This window comes from Sphaeramia orbicularis, chromosome 17, assembly GCF_902148855.1.
Source record: "Sphaeramia orbicularis chromosome 17, fSphaOr1.1, whole genome shotgun sequence".
NCBI lineage: Eukaryota > Metazoa > Chordata > Actinopteri > Kurtiformes > Apogonidae > Sphaeramia > Sphaeramia orbicularis.
The window spans coordinates 40,994,762-41,017,142 of record NC_043973.1 but is presented as its reverse complement, the minus strand read 5'-3'; the positions used below and the strand labels follow the sequence as shown (position 1 = coordinate 41,017,142).

At 34.1% G+C, this 22,381-nt stretch overlaps 1 protein-coding gene and 1 long non-coding RNA gene across 2 annotated transcripts in view; one reads left to right on the top strand and one right to left on the bottom strand.

Moving 5' to 3' along the window:
* The window catches only part of tmbim1a (transmembrane BAX inhibitor motif containing 1a), a 36,173-nt gene that overhangs the window by 11,687 nt on the left and 2,105 nt on the right, over positions 1-22,381 (bottom strand). The window contains exon 2 of the mRNA XM_030159688.1: positions 3,092-3,403. Coding sequence (XP_030015548.1) covers positions 3,092-3,398 — 307 coding nt within the window. The 5' untranslated portion in view covers positions 3,399-3,403. The remainder of the gene's footprint in view (positions 1-3,091; positions 3,404-22,381) is intronic.
* The window catches only part of LOC115436768 (uncharacterized), a 26,376-nt gene continuing 23,675 nt past the window's right edge, over positions 19,681-22,381 (top strand). The window contains exon 1 of the long non-coding RNA XR_003937870.1: positions 19,681-19,693. This is a non-coding gene — a long non-coding RNA (uncharacterized LOC115436768). The remainder of the gene's footprint in view (positions 19,694-22,381) is intronic.

Below are 22,381 nucleotides of genomic sequence, written 5' to 3'. Positions count from 1 at the left end.
GAATTTAAAAAACGGATGTTGACGGACAATACAACAAGTGAAGACGAAGAAGAAACATGTCGCGGTATGTGTGGATACACCAGGAAACCCAATCATTTTTTTAATTTAATACGAGATAGAGGGGTAATATATAATAATAATGCATATATCTGTAAATCAACACCATATTTATGTTCATTGCCATGTTTATGAAATGACTTCTCATGTCATCTCGCGATAATAAATAAACAAATCATCGCATTTGTGATTTAATGGAAAAACTGCCATTACGCACTTCTGTTTTTTCAACATTTAGTAACTATTGGTAAAGTTTTGCGCAGATGTCCAATGAAAAAGTGACTATTGTTCGTTCAGTATTAATTGTCAGCCTTGTAAATCCAAGCTGGACTGACTGTACATATCCTGACCAAGGAAAATAAAATTCTCACTTTGTGCAGTAATCTTCAGCTGGTTTTTCTGCCTCCGTTCATAATAATATACTTTATATAGACTAAATGTTATCAAAATTAATGTTTATTTGCAACATAGTATAGTAAACTATTATATGATCAAAAACAGATTAATTTTAGCAAAGAAAAAAAAAAGTCTCTGTTTTGAATGTCTGAGATTGCCAGAAATTAGTGATGTTGAAATGGGGTCACGAGCCAAAAAAGGTTGGAAACCACTGGCCTAAATATTCATAAAACATAAGTAGAGCTGGTGTTTTTTCAAATTAAGTTCTTTGCTACAATTATTATTGTTATTTTTTCAACAATTATTGGTACAAATAAACAAGTCACATACGTTTATCCGGAAAAAAAAAATGTAAACCAGGAACAGGAGCGACCACAGATTTGAGAAAATCATAAAAAAAACAAAAGACCCAAAAGTGACAAAGTGAGAAGGAGACATTCAAGAAATAAAGACAAGACAGTTTAAAATAAATCTGTGTGGAGAAAGGAGTGTAAAAATAATGAATTGCATTTGATCTGAGACTTTTACAATGTAATAAATAACATAGAACTGATTTAAATTCATTTATCACCTGATGTTTGTTCGATATTAATTATTATTATTAATTCAGAAATGTGTTTGTAATCTTAAACAGTTGCTCGTTTTACAATCTGGAAGTGAATGAACATCTCTGCAGAGGAAACTAAAGCATGTGCTGGATTAACTTCATGTCTAAAGTGTTTACGTTTGTAGCTGTTTGGGATTAGTCTGACCTTTTAATACGCACTTGTTTGAGTTCAGTTACACAGCTGATTATTGAACACAAAGTAACAGGAAATGTCATCCATCACCAAGAAGAAGGATCTACATGTCATAATTCTATTTCGGATTTATCCTTTTTTTCACTCGGGCATCATTTGTAACTGACACATCCCATGTTGGATGAATTTATCCTCCATCAATGAAATGAGCTTCATAATGTTATACAGTATTTTTACCTGGAACTGTAGCCAAGACTGACGATCATCTAAGTGTCATTTCTGTGACTAGGAGTTTTTCAAACAGAACAATAACAAAAGATGCAGTAGTAGATTGCATTGTGAAGTAATGTGGAATCAGGAGAGTTGTAGTTTTCATCACCATCAATCAATCAATCAATCAATTTATTACAAACAGTCAAAATCGACAGTTCATTTAAAAGATACATTTTGTAATAGAACACCCCAGAAACAGTCCTCAGCTTATAAATGGGGGTCCTTAGACATGTGATGAGAGACACAATTTACATTAGAATCTTTAATAAATTAAATGTTCCAAATAACTACAAACATATTTTAAAATATTTACCTATCTATCTAACAATGTTTCATTTCCTTTTCCTGAGTCCTATTGTAGTGTAGTCCACATATTTCAATATTCTCAGATAATTTCATAGTCAGACATGGGGCTTTAATCCACATAAATAAAGAGTTTGCATGATTTGTATATCAGCCATGTGGGGTTTTAGGTCAGGTGTATTTTTGAAGTAGCTGATGTTACGGAAATTTTTGTCTGCTGCTGGTGAATAATGAAATATGGACTTCTGCCAGCCAACACGATTTTATGTCTTTGTCAAAAAAGGTCAGTTCTGCACATGAGCGGCGATTGTGAAGAAAAGACCAAGAGCTTCTCACAAGATCCCCCTTTTATAGGGTGAATCCCATTTGCAAGTGACACCTCCAGTCTCTTCAATGGGCCTTTGGATTGAGTGATGGGGGGTTTGGGTAAGGATATGGGAAAGTTAGCAGGCAGTGGGGGAGGGTTTTCAGGAAAGGACACATGAATAGAGAAGGGAATTAGATAAAGAAGTTAAAATTCCATTACACTCATTACAGATGAAAATCTGAAAAGCCATCATAGGCAGAAATCATGTTTACAGATGAGGTAATGTATTAGAGTTTGGTTTTTTACCTCTGCCAAGGAGGTTATGTTTTTGCCAGGGTGTGGTTGTTTGTTTGTTTGTTTGTTAGCAAGATAACTCAAAAAGTTATGGATGGATTTTCATGACATTTTCAGGAAATGTTGATACTGGCACAAGCAACAAATTTTAAAATTTTAGTGTTGATGGGAGGGGTGGGGGGTGGGACGGGGGGCGGATTTTTCTTTCGTTCGTCTGTCTGTTAGCAAGATAACTCAAAAAGTTATGGACAGATTTGGATGAAATTTTCTGGAAATGTTGATACTGGCACAAGGAACAAATGATTAAATTTTGGTGGTGATGGGGGGGGGCTGATCTGCCTTGGCGGAGGTCTGCGCTCTCCAAGTGCTTTTCTAGTTTTGCATTTATATTCATGTTCTTTCATCTAAAAAAAATCACTAATAACAAAATTAAAAGGTAGTAGAGCAGATGTGACAGATGATACAGATCAATAAAAAGAGAGACCTCTGTGAATTTGGACATTATTGGAAACATCTGACACCATTTAACAGCATACGACAATGAAATAAATAACATAGTGTAGTGTAAGAATCCCTTTAACCATCACAACAGTTACAGATGAATTAGTTTGGACACAAGCAATAAAAGCAAAATGTCCATTGATTCCCATAAGACAAAGACAGTTCTATGTTTTTATTATTCCACTGCATAAATATTAGTGGATCTCAGTATCTGACTCACCAGAGCTAAGGACGTCTGACGGGATGGTGGGGGGGATCACAGGGGGCATGGGGGGTTGACTGGGGTATCCAGCTCCAGGAGGTCCAGCGGGTTGTCCTGGGTACGGGCCGGGTGGGTAGCCCCCAGGCTGGCCAGGGTACAGGGGGGCGTTGGGGCCGGTGGGGTACGGAGCGGAGGGTTGGCCCGGCTGGGGGGTCCCGTAGCTTGGGAAGCCATAGGCAGGGGGTGGGGGGTAGTTCCCACCCTGAGGACCATAGAGTGGGTTGTGGGAGTCACTGTACCCTGGAGGGTAGTCTGACCTGGACATGACGCCTGGACGACAAACAACAAAACAAGTTCATATTAGTCTTATATTAGAATCGTGAAATGCTTATAAGTTCAGATTTTTTTTTTTTTATACTTAATTTTTCGACAGATTTTATATTTTTTTTTAACAAACAGACAAGAAAACGAAAATGCAAAGACACAAGAAGAGCATCAACAAGCACAGACAGGGAAGTATCAAAACTTAAAGTACAACAGTAACGAAGCGGGTCAATGAATTACAATATTATCCCGTCATGATAAGAGGGTTGAGTTAGCTTAGGTCTTGTCCTGTTTCAGTCCATGTCAGATCATTCAGATATATTCTCATGTTGCATCAGATCATGTCCACATATTCGAAATGGTTCCTCTGTGACATCACTTTGTATTCATTAAGGAGTTTCATACATTTTGCTATTACATGTATTTAAGGACATACAGGGTGGGGAAGCAAAATTTACAATGAACATTTAGTTGTTTTTTCTCAGCAGGCACTACGTCAATTGTTTTGAAACCAAACATATATTGATGTCATAGTCATACCTAACACTATTATCCATACCTTTTCAGAAACTTTTGCCCATATGAGTAATCAGGAAAGCAAACGTCAAAGAGTGTGTGATTTGCTGAATGCACTCGTCACACCAAAGGAGATTTCAAAAATAGTTGGAGTGTCCATAAAGACTGTTTATAATGGAAAGAAGAGAATGACTATGAGCAAAACTATTACGAGAAAGTCTGGAAGATACTATTAAAGAAGAATGGGAGAAGTTGTCACCCGAATATTTGAGGAACACTTGCGCAAGTTTCAGGAAGCGTGTGAAGGCAGTTATTGAGAAAGAAGGAGGACACATAGAATAAAAACATTTTCTATTATGTCAATTTTCTTGTGGCAAATAAATTCTCATGACTTTCAATAAACTAATTGGTCATACACTGTCTTTCAATCCCTCCCTCAAAATATTGTAAATTTTGCTTCCCCACCCTGTACATCCACCTACAAGTCTACAAATACAAGCATATGTACAGATTGTTGTTGCACACAGACAACTACATATTAGTATCCCAATAGATACACATACACCTGCTGACATGATTATACTTCCACCTTTTTCATAGACATTTGTGCACATTTTCCTGGAGTGCATACTTACACATCTTGATAATGAAACACACAAATGTTGAGATATGTGTATTTTTCAGGAGAATAATAAGGTGTTGTCTTATTAGGGTGTCTCATCTTCTAGGAGAGTTATAAGTTTTGATTTTTATGTAGGTTTTTTTTTTAATTATTATTATTTTGGGTTTTATTTCAGTTCAGTTTTAACTAGTTTAGTTTAGTTTGCATAAAAGTCTGTTTAATTATTTAGAGGAGTTGACTAGGTTATTATCTTCACAAGTTAATCTGATCCAGTCTCATACTATCAACAATTATAAAAGGTCAGAACAAGTAGCAATAATCAATATTCAATACTTTGGATTCAGTACTGATTCCTGAATGACATTTTTTTTTTATACTATTTTTGAAATCTTTAGTTTCATGTTTCGGTCCAAGCATTATTCCGTACAAAGTTGTTTTATGTCCAAAAAATAAGCCTCTTTACTCAAACCTCTTAAAAATATAGAATTGTACAGCATGTTGAGTACGTATATACTCGACTACACCAATACTGATCAACTTGACTGTTTAGGTTTAGAAAATAAAGACTTTTTTTTCAATACTTAATCATATCTAAGAAATGTACTTAGCGCATTAAAGTATCAAAGTTACCCACTTTTACCTAGAGCTCAGCTGATACTATGATACTGTTTGATATTAATGTGCTGTCACAGATAGTAGCTGATAAACTGCAATTCAAAGAGTCACATAAATATAAAAACTGATAAAACTGACATAATTTCGAGATTTGTTCGACATCGAGCACATTCTCTTGGTTGGTCATTTGATTAATTAATCAAAATTAAAGAACTACAATCTTATCTTTTATAAAAACCCACTATATGTGAATATGTGATGTCCCCATACAGCTCTGGTTTAATTATTTATAGTTTTGTACTGAAAGTATTTTAAATACAAACATAAATTAGACGAGTCATAACTGGCCAATATATTTAATAAATACAGTGTATGTGCTCAGTACTGTCTAAAAGCCTTAAGGCAGCTTTTAACCTGGTTGTTTTTGTAGAATTGTAATGGGTGTGTCTTTATTTCTAACAAGAAATATATAACAGGAAAGAGGAAATATGTGCAAAGAACTGAAACACACAATATCAGAACTACACAACATCTGCAGGTGAAGTCAATATTTAGTGTAACCATTTCTCTCTTAAATAATCTTCCGTTGTTATACAATATTACACACCCCAGAGGTTTTCATAGTCCTTTGTCCTTTTCTCTATCCACGTGATCCCATATAGTTTCTACAATATTCAGATTTTTGTTTTTAATACTGTTTATATATTTGCTGTATATTCCAGTTTTACATATAAAGTGTGAATGGGAGAGCGAATGAATAATGGATCAATAATGTAGAGCACTTTGGGTGCCTTGAAAAGCATTATAGAAATCTAATCCATTATTATTATTATTATTGTTACATATTACTACAAAGACTGAGAAATGCATATGTGGTCATAGTCTTGCTAAAACAACAGTACAGAAACATGATTTATGGTCACACTTCTACTTTCTTTTTTTTTTTTATATAATATCTTCAGTTACAATTGTTTTCTTCAATCTTCTTTGGTTTGAATTGTAAAGCATAAACAACATCTTCCTTTCACATCACACGCATTTATTTTATGTGGGCTAGTATATGCCATAAATATTTTAAACAATATGCTGTCTGTGCTTCATGCATCTCCTGTTTTTTTCTTTCCTGCTCTGCTTCATTTGATGCTTCCTATCCATTTTCCTCTGGATTATGTTACAGAGGTTTTCAGTGAGGTTCAGGTTAGAAAGTTGGAGCATTCTCTTAATTTTTTTTTACCAGAGTGTAAATCAGTATCACAGCTGGCCTCAAAAATGTGTCAGGCTTTTATCTCCTGTTCAAAGAATAGACACAAACACATTAATAATATTATTATTAGGATTCACTGCAAAGCATGTCTTGTCATATAAAGTGAATATTTAACAACTTTTAAACAGGAAATCTGATTCACTTTCCTCTGAAAAGACCTTCTTTCTTTGTTAATAAACAGTTTTTTCTCCTGACGTCATTGTGTTAAGAAGTTTTGTTTCCATTTTTTGGCTGTCAGATGACACAGCACATCTCTGAACAAGACATGGAGGGATTTTCACATCCGTTTATGTAACTGATAGCTGATTAATCAGCCAAAACATATCTCTAAAAAAAAAAAAATGTGTCACTGACAAAGATCATATCTAAAATGAATCCTTATCCTCCATTTTATTATAAGCCAGAATACTGTTGAATTGAAACTCAAAATTAATGTAGAAAAACGGAAATGAAACTATAATGAAACTAGATAGGGGTGATTTTTGATCATTTATAACATATTATTTTCTGTCAGATTCAGTACTTCTACTTGAGAAGCCTAATATTAGTCACTGAACACCACCACTGTTGCTGATACTTGTAAAATGTTCATTTAGTGTAGAGTCTGTCTCAAATGTAAAGTTACATTCAGAATCTCTTTTACAACAGATTCAGCGCTAATGAGTATGTTTACATGCACTCTATTATTCTTATTCTTATTATTATTATTATTATTACTATTATGATGATGATGATGATGATGATTATTATTATTATTATTATTATTATTATTATTATTATTATTATTATTATTATTATTATTATTATTATTATTATGGATATCAGTGAAGCAGATGTGTATATCAGTGGTTGGTTTCAAACTCTGGAATTCTCTTTATAATAAGCTGAAGGACTGTAAAACCATATTCCAGCTGAAAAAAGTATATAAAGACAGAACAATGAGATTATATGAACAGTTATAAGTTTTTACATTTTGCTTCAAATTTGTTTTTGCGTCTTGTGAAATTTATTTGCTTATTTTGGTCTGGTATCATAATTATTTTGCATAATTTTGTCAGGTATATATTTACCTATGTTTTTTTTTGTTTTGTACTTCCTTAGATATGTAGTTTTGCACTTGGTTTTGTATTCATTTTGTTTTATCTTTGGATGTATTTTGTTCGGTTTGTCTGACTTTATACAGTATGACTTTATAGCTAGTTGTGTATAGCTAACCATTAAGGCTATTATTATTTAGAAGGGGGCAGGAAATATAAGATTTTCTTCATCCTGCTCCTTTTCGAGCATGGGTGTGTACATGTTAGTTCAACTGATGATTATTGAATGTCTGCTGATGAAATGCACAACCATGAATGAAATAAATTAAATTAAATTAATCATGTGGAATCATATGAACAGCATATTCTGTCTAGATAATCTGAATTTCTGAATATTTTTCTGTTTGAGACAGAAAATACAGATGTTAATCTGGTTTTATGTGGATTCTTTGGAGGTGTAAATCAATCTAATTTATGCGTTTTCCTGCTGGTTGTGACATACGTCTCTTATTCATACTGGGGTAAAGGCGAAGATGAATGCTCCGTAGAAAAGTCCACATTTCTAGTCAGATGCAGAAACACACCTACTGTTCCACAAAGTGGCAGAGAAGACCAACAGGTTTATTAATATGAGCAAATATTAAAAAGCTGAGAAGGTGTTTTAAGGAGCAAAATACGGATTCTGGCAGTCTTAGATTAGTACAAAATAGGGGTGTGTATTGGCAAGAATCTGAAGATATGATACAAATCACAATACTAGGATCACGATATATCACGATATATCATGATACTGTTAAAATAGCAACTTTTTTTTTTGGTTTTGTTTCTTTTTGTAAAAGATTATCTCCTGAAAGAATTTAATTACACCAGAGATATGCACAAATACTGAACACATTTTTATTTGATCAGAACAGGATCTAATGTCATATCACAAAATATTCCTCTGTTAAAACTTATATTATGTTTTACAGACATTACAGTTTAAGATCCTGTTCAAATGTTCATATTCTATTAGTTCATAACTAATGTCACAACATCAAATATAAACAAGAAAGAAAAACAAAAAACAAAAATGAACCTCTGCAATATCTGCATTTGAATAAATACCTAAAAATATCGATGCAGTACTTTTTAATAACGATACACTATTGTGAAATGAAATATCGTGATATATTGCAGAACCGATATTTTCTAACACCCCTAGTAGAAAACCTGACTGCATCGCTACAGGTAAACTGAAATACCCATTTTCTTTAGCCATGCAAACAACCTATTAGGAATTCTGTCCAAAATAAGAGCAAAAACTATAATATGACACAAGTCGCTGATGCTAATGGTTGCCTTAAACCTTTACAGGCTGTTAAACTGTTTGGTAGGGGTTTGTTAAAACAACAACTTTAGGTGTGTTTCTATTGTAACTGTTTGCATTTTCAATATACACATTGAAAACCCAAGTGGCAGAGCAAAAAATCTTGAAATACTATAAAAAAAAAAATACAAAAAAAATGACATGTTTATGGCTGGGAGAGGTGGAGAAGTTAATGATTCAATAAAAGAAGTCAAATGTGAGTAAGTGTGATACAAACTGATTTAATGACTGATAATGTGCGTTTATGTGTTGAGCAATACAAGACCAGAACACCCACTGAATTAACCCATAAAGACCCAAACAGCCACCAGAAACCACAACCATCTACTGAGCTAAAATGCTTAATAACTTCTGAACCACTAAACTTATTAATATATTGAAATATTTGGTGTAAAATACAGTTTGTCGTCTTTTCATGGTCATCAGATATGACCCATTTGGACGTTCAGAGGCTCTGTAGTTACCGTGGAAACACTGTCATCTTCAACAACATTGATTCACCGGTAAAACCCATGGAGTTGGATCAATGACAGTGGATGGACACACTTGGTTTCTGCTCTGTTAATGATAGATTTCACTGAAAAAGTCATTTTTTCTTCAGTTTTCTGTTTCTTATATAATAACCCTCAACTTTACTCGAGCTTTTATAAACATCTACATGGTCAGTGAATTAAATATAGGAAAATACATTATTTTCACTGAAAAAGAAGCAAAATACAAGGGATAAAATAATAATAATTGGTGATAAATCACTTAAGAAAACTTAAATATAGAGAAAAATTAATTTGGAAATGACACAAAAGTAACTCTGGGTCTTTATGAGTTAATACAAGAGAAAGAAATGACAAATGGAAACAGCAAAGAAAGATGAAGATCTGCAGAAACAATGTTATATGACCCAGACCAAAGGTTCATTTCAGGGAGCAAACATTAAAATTGACGTCAGGTTTTTGAGTAAATACATTTTAAGTCTATTTAACTGTTCAATCAACAGCTCCGGTTGTCTGTTATTATACAAAACACTACGTCCAACCCTAAACCCTGAGTATAATAATGATACAGAACAGGATCTAAACATTTACAAAATACTGAAGCTGTGTTTCCCAAACTTAGAGCCAGGACCCACAAGTAACAATGACAAGAGAATTCATTTTAAGAGTTAAAACAGGAGGAAAGTTTAGGTATGTTGACCTCACTAAAGCCATGTGAAATTAGAGTGATTAATAAAACTGTCTGACATGAACTGAACTGCAAATTTAGCATTTACTTTTGCTGACTTTCCAAAAGTTCAGTAAGAATTTCAATGAAAACGCAACTATTTCCACTTCTGAGGACATAAAAATATAAAGAAAACATTGTTCCATTGCTTTTTTTTGTTTGCAAGTACTTTAAAGGATTAATTTCACTGACTTTAAAAGTACTTTAAAGGATTAATTTAACTGACTTTAAGCCATACACATCTAACCTAAACCAGCCATATGTGTTGTTACAAACAGGAAGCAGTCTGCATGACTGAGTGGCTTCAGGCCTGTTCTCTAAGCAGCTGCTTATATGTGATTGTCTGCATAATTACATCCACTCTGACAGGAAAGGAAAAAAAAAACCTCAACCCCAAAAAAAGGAAAGCAGCTTGTGAACACTGGTTCAGCCTGGTTTATCAGGCTGCAGTGAACATACGGTTCAGCTCAAGAATGTCGTTAAATAAAACCCACAAGAGTCTGAGGAACAACCACATGTATCTGTGACGGAAATTTCTAATAATAACCATCACACACACACACACACACACACACACACACACACATACATATGTAGGCAATGTGTTCTCACAGCTGTAGTAATGTTACAGGATACTTTATACTTTAAGTGCTCTACAACAAAATTAAATCCTTATGGCTCTAAACACTTCTCTCTCCAAGTGGATTTACACTGTGCACATAATGCATTCAGTCTCCTACTCTATAGCAGACGCTAAACTGGAGAAAACAAACCTGTGTTTTTAATTATGCTCCTTTTTTTTCAGTTATTTAGGTAACGCCGAGTGTCCTCTGTGCTCTGTTTTCAGTGGGACATTTAGGGGAATACGCACAGTAAAGGAATTCATGAGCAGGCTCCACCTCATGATGCCATTACATCACATCTCGGGCTCTAAGCAACCGGACAGAAAACACTGAACGGAAAAAGAGTATCAGCAGCGACACAGACAGAGCTGATCACAGACAGGACAGGATTTAAGGTCTATGTAACAGAACACACATCCTTTACTCCAGATAGTGGTAGAAACAAAGACTAAAAGTGCTGATTCACACAAGTAAAAGTGAAAAAGCGCAACAATAAAAGTTAAACCAGGCCTATCTGAATACTAAAACCTTCTAATGTCAAATAAAATAGGCTTTCTCTATAATGTAAAAGAGGTAAAAGAAAAGAAAAAAGTAAACTAATCATTACATTCACATAAGTTTAATTGTGTTTATTCAGACATTTCAAGTATAAAGGAGAGGATTAGTGCCACTGGAAAAAAAATTAAGGTCCTATATATTATTTTTTTTTTATAATTATTCTGAGAAAAAAAAAGTCAGAATTCTGAGATTCACATCAGAATTCTGAGCAAAAAGTCAGAATTCTGAGATTATTTTGACTTTTTTTCACAGAACAATAATAATAAAAAAACATATTTGACCTTCTTTTTTTTTCCCCAGTGGCCCTAATCCTCTTCCATACCAGCATTATATATTTATGCAAGATAAAAAGTTTGAAAAAAGTGTCTGAAAAGGAATAAACTGAAGATTAAGCTTATTCTGCCTACCCCCCTATTCATATCAACAAAAGAAATAAAATAGCTGCCAATGCTTTTTGCTTAGTAACAATAGCAACAACAATTCAATAGTTTGAGTCAACATTCCCATTCTTCATATATTTTCATGACATTTGTTTTAAACATAGTTTTAATCATAAACAACTTTGTACAGTCTTTTAACTCAGAATTTAACTTGTTCTAAACATTTATTCCAACAACAGAAAAGACCAAATTGCTTCATATTTGTTCAAACATAAGGTTTTTTTGAACACGACTTCCTCTGAAATTATAAACACTTTCCCACATTTTAAACAAGCTCTGAATATGAACAGGCAACTGATTATTTTTTTATTTTGAACATAAATTGTGCTTTTTTTAAAGTGGACTAAGTCGCTAAACTTTAAAGCTTTTAACTTGATTAAAAAAAAAAAAAAAAAAAGATTTGTGTTTTCCCTATAGGACACTTTATTGATCATTCATATTGCCCTTTTCAAGCAGAAATAACATCAGTAAACTACCATGTCCAGCAGCTCTGCAGGTTTGTATTTCACATAAATGCCTTTAGAATCATAGATTATCTCCAGCTTATCGAGCCTCTGAAAATCAAGGAACTGTGCTTAAGATAGTTCTAATGTCTAAATGGATTATTCAATTTTTTTCTTTAATCCATTGAATTAAAGCTAAAAATCCACACTTCTATCACATCTTGCTTGTTTCAGTTAACTACATAATGTGTGCCACTGTTTAAACACTTATGACCCTGATTGTATGCCTGTTTTTGCAACTTAAATAACTATTTTGAGGCAAGTAATGATGCTCATAATCGAGGTTTTTTTGTACATAAATGACCAGCAAATTCAGCGCCATGTACTCTGCCCGTAGCCACTGGAATGTGAAAATCAGTTTTCAATCTGAGCAGCAGAACTCAAACATTTTGTTGCCTTTTACCCTCGACTCACTCTGTTTAGTCTTTTATGTCATTTTCATCCCGTTGAAAAAAAACTCCAGTCCCTGCTTTGGGTTCATTAAATCTAAACATAGAAAATAGACAAAACGAACCTTAAGTCGTGAGATTGGGGTTTTGTTTTTACTTGAAAAATGTACTTTAGGTATCTGTTCTTTAAGTGTTTACTGTTATGATGAGTTTTACTTCTACTTCCACAAATATCTGTATTTTACAGTCCTTACATTTTCCAAACAGCTTGTTACTTCAGTGTCTTCTCAACTTCAAGACTGAGTTTATACATGTACAGAACAGTCCACATCATACATGACAGACACAGCGACTTAACACATGTAGAAGAGAAATCAGACAACAGATGGACACTTGAACACAGTGAAAAAGTGTCATCTATTTAAAGCAGGGGTGTCAAACATGCGGCCCGGGGGTCAACACCGGCCCACAAAAGGGTCCAATCCGGCCCGTGGGATGGATTTGTGAAATGAACAAATTACACTGAAGATCTTAACAATTAATCATTTTAGTTTACGGGCCCATTTAAAGGCCTATTTTTGTCTCAAGTGGGCTGGATTAGTAAAATATTACCATAATAACTCCAAATTTTCCCTCTAGTGTAAAGGCATAATATTGGAGGCATAATATTGATAATATTGCACCTATTTTTCTCCAGAATTTTCAGGTTATTATTGTTATTTAAATTTTTTAAAGGATAAGTTGTAGACGCACACATTTTCATCATGTACCGTACTTTCCGGACTATTGGCCACACCTGACTATAAACCACACCCACCCCGTCTCCAATGTCTCACCATTGATTCATTGATGCCAAGCTTACGTGCAGCAGCTCTATTTCCTTCTTCGACAGCCGGATCAATCGTTAGCCCAGAAAACATAAATTAGCCGCATCATTTTTGAGCCGCAGGTTCACAGCGTGTGGAAAAAAGTAGCAGAGCTTATAGTCCGGGTATTATGGTAATTTTACTTTTTTTACTGTTATTATTTTACTGGTCTGGCCCACGTGAGATTATATTAGACTGTATGTGACCCCTGAACTAAAATGAGTTTGACACCCCTGAGTTAAAGTGTGTAGTATTGATATTCCAAACTCACAACAAGGGAAAGTCACTGCAAGACACAGGATAATCAAAACCACCCATAAATCAATGCTATGTATCCACAGACTGAATAAAGTACAAAAGTTATCGTTTACACACATCTGTATTATAGTATCATCAAGTTCTTCAATTCAATTCAAACTAAAACTCATAGATGCTTATTTTGACGGTTGGTCAAACTAACACAGGTTATATCAGCTGATAGTTTACATCACAGGTGTCAAATATACGGCCTATGGGCCAAAACCGGCCCGCCAAAGGGTCCAATCTGGCCTGTGGGATGAATTTGTAAAATGCAACAATTACACTGAAGATATTATAAATCACTTTAGTTCCAGGGCCTCGTACAGACCAATATAATCTCAATTGGGCCGGACCAGTAAAAAAATAGTATAATAACCTATAAATAATGACAACTACAATTTTTTCTCGTTGTTTTAGTGCAAAAAACAGTAAATTTCCATGAAAATGTTTACATTTACAAATGATCCTTTCATAAAAATGAGAATAACCTTAACAAAATATGAACAACCTGAAATATCTTAAAAGAAGTAAGTGTAATTTGAACAGTATTCTGCCTGTTAATTAAAGTTTTGTGTATTTTCAGATCCACTGTGATTTAGACGTTGTAATGTACATGTGTAAATGATAAGCACTGCAGTTATTTTCTGAAGACATCTCAGGTTGTTCATGTTATTCACATTTTTTAAGGAAACTTTGACTACGTAGATATTTTTATAATATAAATGTACTTTTTTCACTGTTATTATTTTACTGGTTCAGCCCACTTCAGATCATATTGAACTGAATGTGGCCCCGGAACTGAAATGAGTTTGACGCCTCTGGTTTACATTATAGTTCCGTTAGCTTAGTTCCGTTTTTAGACTGAAAACAGCCACAGTAAAACCACATGTCACCTACATTTTCTGTATGGTTTGTGTTGTCAGTAGCTGCACTAAAGATCTGTTTGGAATCCAACAAACAAGTTCAGAACTGTCACAGTTTAGTCTGAACTGTGGATCAACAAACAGTAACTTAGCAATGATAATAACATCCCATAATAACTTTAAACCTTCATAAGCCTCAAAAATAAACTCACCCGTGTAGAAACACTGCCATTTCGAACATCAAACTCCATTCTTTTCATTTAGAGTTGTGTCCAGTGGAGAAAACAACAACAGTGCTTCTAGCTGTTAAAACTCTGTCAGTCTCCTAAACTGTAAACGTTGTTTCTTAATGGTTCTCATCCCCATCTGGTCACTTTCAGACACTTTGATCAAAGGCATTCAGGTGTTATTTTCCTCGCCATGTGAGACCGGCAGAGTGACTCACTACTCCCTTTAGTGGTCCCTTTAGGATTTTTTAACCCATACAGACCCAAACATCCACCAATGAACAAAATCATTTACTGATGGGTGCTTCTATGAAACTGGTCCCAGGGGCTAAAAGTTCAAACCAGATGTAGACTAATGTTATGAAGCAAGTTTGGAAGCACTTTGGGTCTATTTTAAAAATAAATAATTTACTGAGATAAAAGAGAAACTATTTTTCAGACAAAACACATTTTTATATTATTTTACATTATATTTAATACAAAAATCTGCATGTAACACGGTCAAAATAGGACATGAAAATTACTCGCTACTATTTTGTGGAATATCTCTTTATTCTTTTACAGGTACGCTTTGGGAATGGAACTAATTATGCAAGGCAGAGTGTTTCACAAAAAGGACCGCTGTTGCAAAATCATTCGCCATTTATTTCTGTTTAACTGGACAGGTTCTGACACGTAACGCCAGTGGACACAATGGGTTACATACAAAACCTGGAATGAGACTGAGATTCATGAAAAACCCACATGTCTGGGTGAGAAAAACCACTAGGATCTTCAAATTTAACAGTGTCTTTATTTATAGTGGCATATAAGACCATTTACAGCCATGTTTTCCAGATCAAATGCACTGACACTTTGGTAGCTTTTCATGTCCCAATTTTGGTCCTATTTTTGGCCCCAATATTTTACTAAAAATTCATAAATTTTGGGATGGCTCAGAGCAAGACTGTAATTTTTTTGTATTTATCTGAGGTCATCATTAAATACATCCTGGGGGGAAATATGTCTAAATTTACCTTTTATTATTGAGTCTAAAAAAGCTGGAAAAGTGCCAGATTCCAAAATGAACCCAGTTTCATAGAAGCACCCTGATATAAAAAGGTAAATCACTGCTGATCCACTAATCGTATCAATCCATGTAATTAATTGGTGCAAAATGGCATCAAACTCCATTCTGTTCATTACTATCTGTGTTGATATCAGTCCTTCTGACTTTTATCACTTGGTCACTTTATTCGACTATAAGTGGTTTCTCAGCGATTTTTTTTTAAGCATCAATGAAATACAAACTGTAATGTTTCCATGTGTTATTGTCTCATCCATTTAGGTTGAAAACAGTCTAGATGTTTGAATACAATGACAAAATTAAAAAAAAAAAAAAAATTCTTAATTCTCTTCAAATGCACTAAAATACAGGTGTCTAACATGCGGCCCCGGGGGCCAAATCCAGCCCACCAAAGGGTCCAGTCCGGCCCTTGGGATGAATTTGTGAAATGCAAAAATTACACTAAGATATTAACAATCCTTTTAGTTCAGGTTCCACATTCAGACCAATTCAATCTCAAGCGGGCAGGACCAGTAAAATACTATCATAATAACATATAAATAATGACAACTCCAAATTTTTCTTTGTAAATGTAAATATTTTCATGTATTTACACGAAAACAAAGTATAATTTCACAAAAAATGTGAATAACCTGAACAAATATGAACCTGAAATGTCTTAAGAGAAGTAAGTGTAATTATAAACAATATTCTGCCTGTTACTAAATGTTTTGTGTGTTTGTAGATCCACTGTGATCTGTAAATTATAATGTACATGTGTAAATGATAAACTGAGGCAGAATATTGTTAAAATTACACTTATTTTTTCAGTTTGTTCAGGTTATTCACATCTTTTGAAAGGATGGTTTGTTGATGTAAACCTTTTCATAAAGTAAATTTACTTGTTTCACTCTAAAACAGAGAAAAGTTTGGAGTTGACATTATTTATATATTATTCTGTTATTATTTTACTGGTTCGGCCCACTGCAGATCAAATTTAGTTGAATGTGGCCCCTGAACTAAAATGAGTTTGACACCCCTGCAGTATAACTAAAGTAATAAGGCTGTTTTGAGAATGTAAACAGTAGAAAGTACACATATTTGTATTAAAATATACGCAGCAATAATAAGCAGTCAAAAGGAAAATAAATATTTAAGTATAGACACATAAAAAAATCTACTGAAGTCCAGAACTGAAGTATTTGTACATGTATAGAAGCCACACTGCCTGTTGTAAAACGTGACTCAGGCTGTAAGTGTTAGTTGAGTTCGCACACCTTATAATTATAATTCATCACATGGTTTTGAGTCAGTGTTAGTGTTTAAAGCACAAACTATAATTCCTCAAATATCTCTACACATCACTGGCAGAGGTCTGAGGTGTGTTACCAAAAATATCCTCAAGAAGATAAAAACTATGAAAACCGGTTTTGCAAACCTGACACTTTACTGTTTTTATTGAGACTGTTGAAGGTTTGACTTCACTTGGACACTTTAGAACCTGATTTAAAAGGTTCAATAAGTGACGAGTGTGCATGTGCTCAATAATGTGAAGTTTGTTTTGAGTCTGTTACAGCTGCATGATTTGATGAACGGTCGAATTGGGATTTTTATAAATAATTTTGCAATATTTACATGAAGGCAAATACATATATTACTAATGATGTTGTATGTATGTATGTATGTATCTTTATTTAGGTGGGGCAGTGCACATTAATGAACACATTTATACATTTCATTTCAGTATAAACATGTAAATATGTCAGAGTTAGCATCAGTGCTAATGTCAAGTTATGTATTCTTCTCCAAGTCATACATGCAAACTTTAACTTGTATATAAAGTGAAAAAAACAAAGAAAATACAAGTACTAGTGTTCAGACATGCATTTTTTTTAACACTCCATAGTGTCACCAAACACACAATGGACTTCTAATTTGTTGGTTTTGGTGATCCTCTTTCTCAAAGAATCATGGGAAATCTAGGAATAAAAAAGTTGTTTAACCCATAAAGACCCAAACATTCACAAACGACCAAAACCATCCACTGATCTATAATGTTTAATAACTTCTGATCCACTAATCCTATCAATCCATGTAAATAATTGGTGTAAAATGCAGTTTGTTGTCATTTCATGGTCTTCAGATATGATCCATTTGGACGTTCAGAGGCTCTGTAGTTACCATGGAAACATCGTCATCTTCTGCAACATTCATTCATAAAACCCATGGAGTTGGATCAATGACAGTGGATGGAGACACTTGGTTTTAAGTTATTGATATCTTTTCTAAAAAAGTCACTTTTTCTTCAGTTTTCTCTGTTTCTAATATAATAACCTCAACTTAAATCTGAGCTTTAATTAACATCTACATGATCAGTGAATTAAATACAGGAAAATACACAATTTACACAAAATACAGTGGATAATATTATAATAAATGGTGATAAATCACTTAAGAAAGGGTCAAAATAAAGAAAAATTCATTTGAGAACTGCCACAGAAGTAGTGCTGGGTCTTTAAGGGTTAAAAAAAAAAAAAAGTTCAAAAGAATCAAAAGTGAAAGTTCAAAAGTGAATATTATATTTAACGACACTTGATTCTCTCTTGTCCCATGTTTATTTTTTCTTCTTCCTGTCCTCTTTCTACATCTTTCTTTCCGCAGGTTTCTCTGGTTTAGTGTTTTTCTGCGTCATCCAGTGTTTGTGTTGTTTGTTGCTCTTTCTCTTTTCTTTTCTTTTGTTTCTACTCTTTCCACTCACCCCAACCGGTTGTGGTAGATGGCCGCCTACTTGTGGTCTGAAAAAATATGTTTTTTTTCCTCCGAACTGTCACACTGAACTTGCTCTTGGAGGTTTTGTTTGGTTTCCTCCTCGTATAATCCTTTTGAGGCCTTGACTTGAAGTTGTGAAGTGCCTCGAGATAAAGGAGCGAGGTCACGTCTGGCTTCCAAAGGCCAACATTTCAACACCAAACTGCAAACTACAGGCGTCAAAATAACAGTTCAGAAACTGATAGATAGCATCACAGTTCCTCCTTTCAATAATTATGCACATGATTGAAACAGTCATGTTTTATGATTTTTAAACTAAAGTTAAACTGAATAAAACTGACGAGGCTAACATAGTGGTTTTATTAGTTGTGCAGCTTTAGCATTTGGGTTTTTATGCAGTAAAATAGTCGCTAGTGTGAACGCCGTTGCCCCTGTAGCAGCATAAAAGCGGAACTGAAGAACCCATGAACAAGGGGAAGGACTTTTACAGAAACTAACAAATCCACAGCATAGAAGTCATCCATAATTTCATGGACTTAGGCAACAAAGCAGAAATAAACCTACAAACGGAGTCGCTAACATTAATAAACAGCCGAAAGAGACACAAACTTCATATGAGCGGATGAGAAAGTTACAAATTGAACCTTTAACCCGTTCATGCATTAATTATGAGAACCTTAGTTAAGATTTTTTTCTTGAGTGTTTTTATTCCTCCATAGGCATGAATAAAACAATGTGATCAAGGTTTTTTTTTTTTTTTTTTCATGGAGTTACAAAAATGTCCATGCATTTAATTTTTGAAGTAAAGAAATGTGTTTAAAACCCAGTATCAGAAAGTGATATGAAAACAATGAAATAAAATAAAATCTGATGTTTTCTCACATTTTAACATATTCTAATGCTAGTTATTACTCTTTTCATGGTGATAATATGCAAAAAAAAAAAAAAAAACACTTTTTTTTCCTAACAGATAACAATTGATTTCCACTCAAACATGTTACTGCAGATCAGGTTTATCTAGAACAGTACAGTTACAGTAATGGTCTGAATGTCAGTGTATTATTATGGGATGGTGCATAAGTGTCCACTGTGTTGGCTGATATGGAACTAAAACAACAAAACCCATGAATATACAAGAGAACAGCTGGAGAAGAACTGTCCACTGGAGTGACCACTGTGCATGAAAGGGTTAAGATAAGAGTCCAAACACACCACTTTTTTCATTTGATCCAATAAAATCTACTCATTATAAAACTGAGGACTTTCACCTTATATTTAGTCAGTAACTGCAGTGAAATAAAAAAAAAAATTTGGACAATAAAAGACACAGCCTTCATCCTGCTGCTGCAAATCCATCCATCCATCCATCCATCCATCCATCCATCCTTCCTTCCTTCCTTCCTTCCTTCCTTCCTTCCTTCCTTCCTTCCTTCCTTCCTTGGCCATAATTGCACTGAATACTGCTGGACATTAATTAATTGTGTGGAATGCTGAATGTTGTCCAGAATATATGTTTTATGTGTCTTTTATACTTCTAGTAACAGTGTTTTTTTTCATGCTGCTTTTTTTTTTTTTTTTTTTTAGATATTTATGCCATCAGGATTTTTCTTTTATCTTTTAGTTTTTATACTCTTTTATATACATTATTTATACTTTTTTTATGGCACCTTGGATGATTGCACTTTTTTTTTTTTTTTTGTACCTGTACAATGACAATAAAGACATCCATTCAATTCAAATAGTTAGAATCACTGCTTTAAAAGGCCAAATTGTGGATACTTATAATAATACTTGTAAAGTTTTTACTTCTGTTTCCTTAACTCTCCTCCTGTCCTGCCACTTACCATCACTCTGAACATTATTCTTGATGTCCAGCCTCGAATAATAAATGAGTAAATAGATAAACAACCATTATGAAGCGGTAAATCTTTCCAGTTATATAAAATTAATTTCTTTCTCTGATCAGTTAACTATGGCACATCAATCCGCAATGGCCAAAATTCATTTCTGCTGCCGTTTTTTGTCAACAAACCTCCTACTCTTTCAATCCAGATACAAGTCAACCGATTACATACTGTAACGAAAATAAAAAGTCAATCCGCTGAAGTGCCGTCACTTAATTTCTTGCCACTAAAAGCTGAGAAGACAAAGATATCGATCATAGGTCAAGATAGAGCAAATGCAATCTGAGTTCCATGCACAAATCACAGTGTTATGTTTGATCTAAACGTGAAATACACGATTCAGTCCTTTCATCGTCTCAGAAACATGTCAAATATTACATTTCAGTTGTTTTACGAAACCATGTTCTGTTCTGTTCTGCACTTTGTGGCTGTGTTTCAGATCGACGATTGCAGAATAACATGACTATAATAAGATGTGTGGCCAGCACAAATTTGCCTTTTAATGGACAGCAAGCCATTATCTTTTTTTTTGTCCTTATTTGGTCTTTAATTTAAATACAGAACTAAAGATGCAAAAACTTCCTGTTTTACTTTGTTCACTGCACACATTGTGTCTCGTCATACCAGAAAATTCACAAAAAAACAACTTAGCATTAAATGTCATCATGACAATGAAGCAGCAAATGTAACAGGAACCACAGTGTTTCAGCCTCAACATAATATCAGAGCTGAAGTAGATCATCTCACCAGCTTTAAAGCAGTGTGGGCAAAACATCCAAACTAAAATATTCATCTTCAATTAAATACCAACAGTACGTAAATTACTTCAAATGAGCTCAACTTTGAACATCTACAGCAGTAAAATGAACCACAAAACACAACATACACACTACCGGTCAAAAGTTTTAGAACACCCCAATTTTTCCAGTTTTGTATTGAAATTCAAGCAGTTCAAGTCCAATGAATAGCTTGAAATGGCACAAAGGTAAGCGGTGAACTGCCAGAGGTAAAAAAAAAAAAAAAAAAAAAAAAAAAAAAAGGTAAGATTAAACAAAACTGAAAAATAATATATATTTCAGAATTATACAAAAAGGCCTTTTTCAGTGAACAAGAAATGGGTTAACAACTTAAAGCAGTTCTGCAGCAGTGGAGGTTGATCAAGCCAGGAGGAATGGACCCACACCCCTCAAGATGTAATTTATCACCTTGTCAGATGAGTGATTCAGAGGTTTACCACCTGCACTGAAGCCAATGGAGGGAATAAACCACACTGACTTGTTATTTTTGTGTGGCAGTAGCCATGTTGGTTTATTTCTGTGCTTTTTTTATGTCCTTATTATTTGATGAACAGAGAAAGGAAATGTTGGGAGACGCAGGGAAATGACAGGTAGGCTGGAACTGAACGCTCTACGGGTGAGAAACCAGGGCGCCACATTGCTGATTTATTTATATTCATAACAAGAATTTACCATTTACAACCTGTGTTCTTATTGTCGGTTTTGTTGTGTTATAGTGTAGTCAGCGACCTTTACAGATGCAGGTGAAAAAAATATTTAGTACTATTTAACCTATAAACCATCTACTGATCTAAACTGTTTAATACCTGCTGATCCACTAATTCTATCAATCCATGTAAATAATTGGTGTAAAATACAGTTTGTCATCTTTTCATGGTCATCAGATATGACCCATTTGGACGTTCAGAGGCTCCGTATTTACCACAGAAACACTGTCATCTTCTACAACATTGATTCACCAGTAAAACCCATGGAGTTGGAACAATGATAGTGGATGGACACGCTTGGTTTATGTTCAGTTAATGATATATTTTACTGAAAGCCACTTTTTCTTCAGTT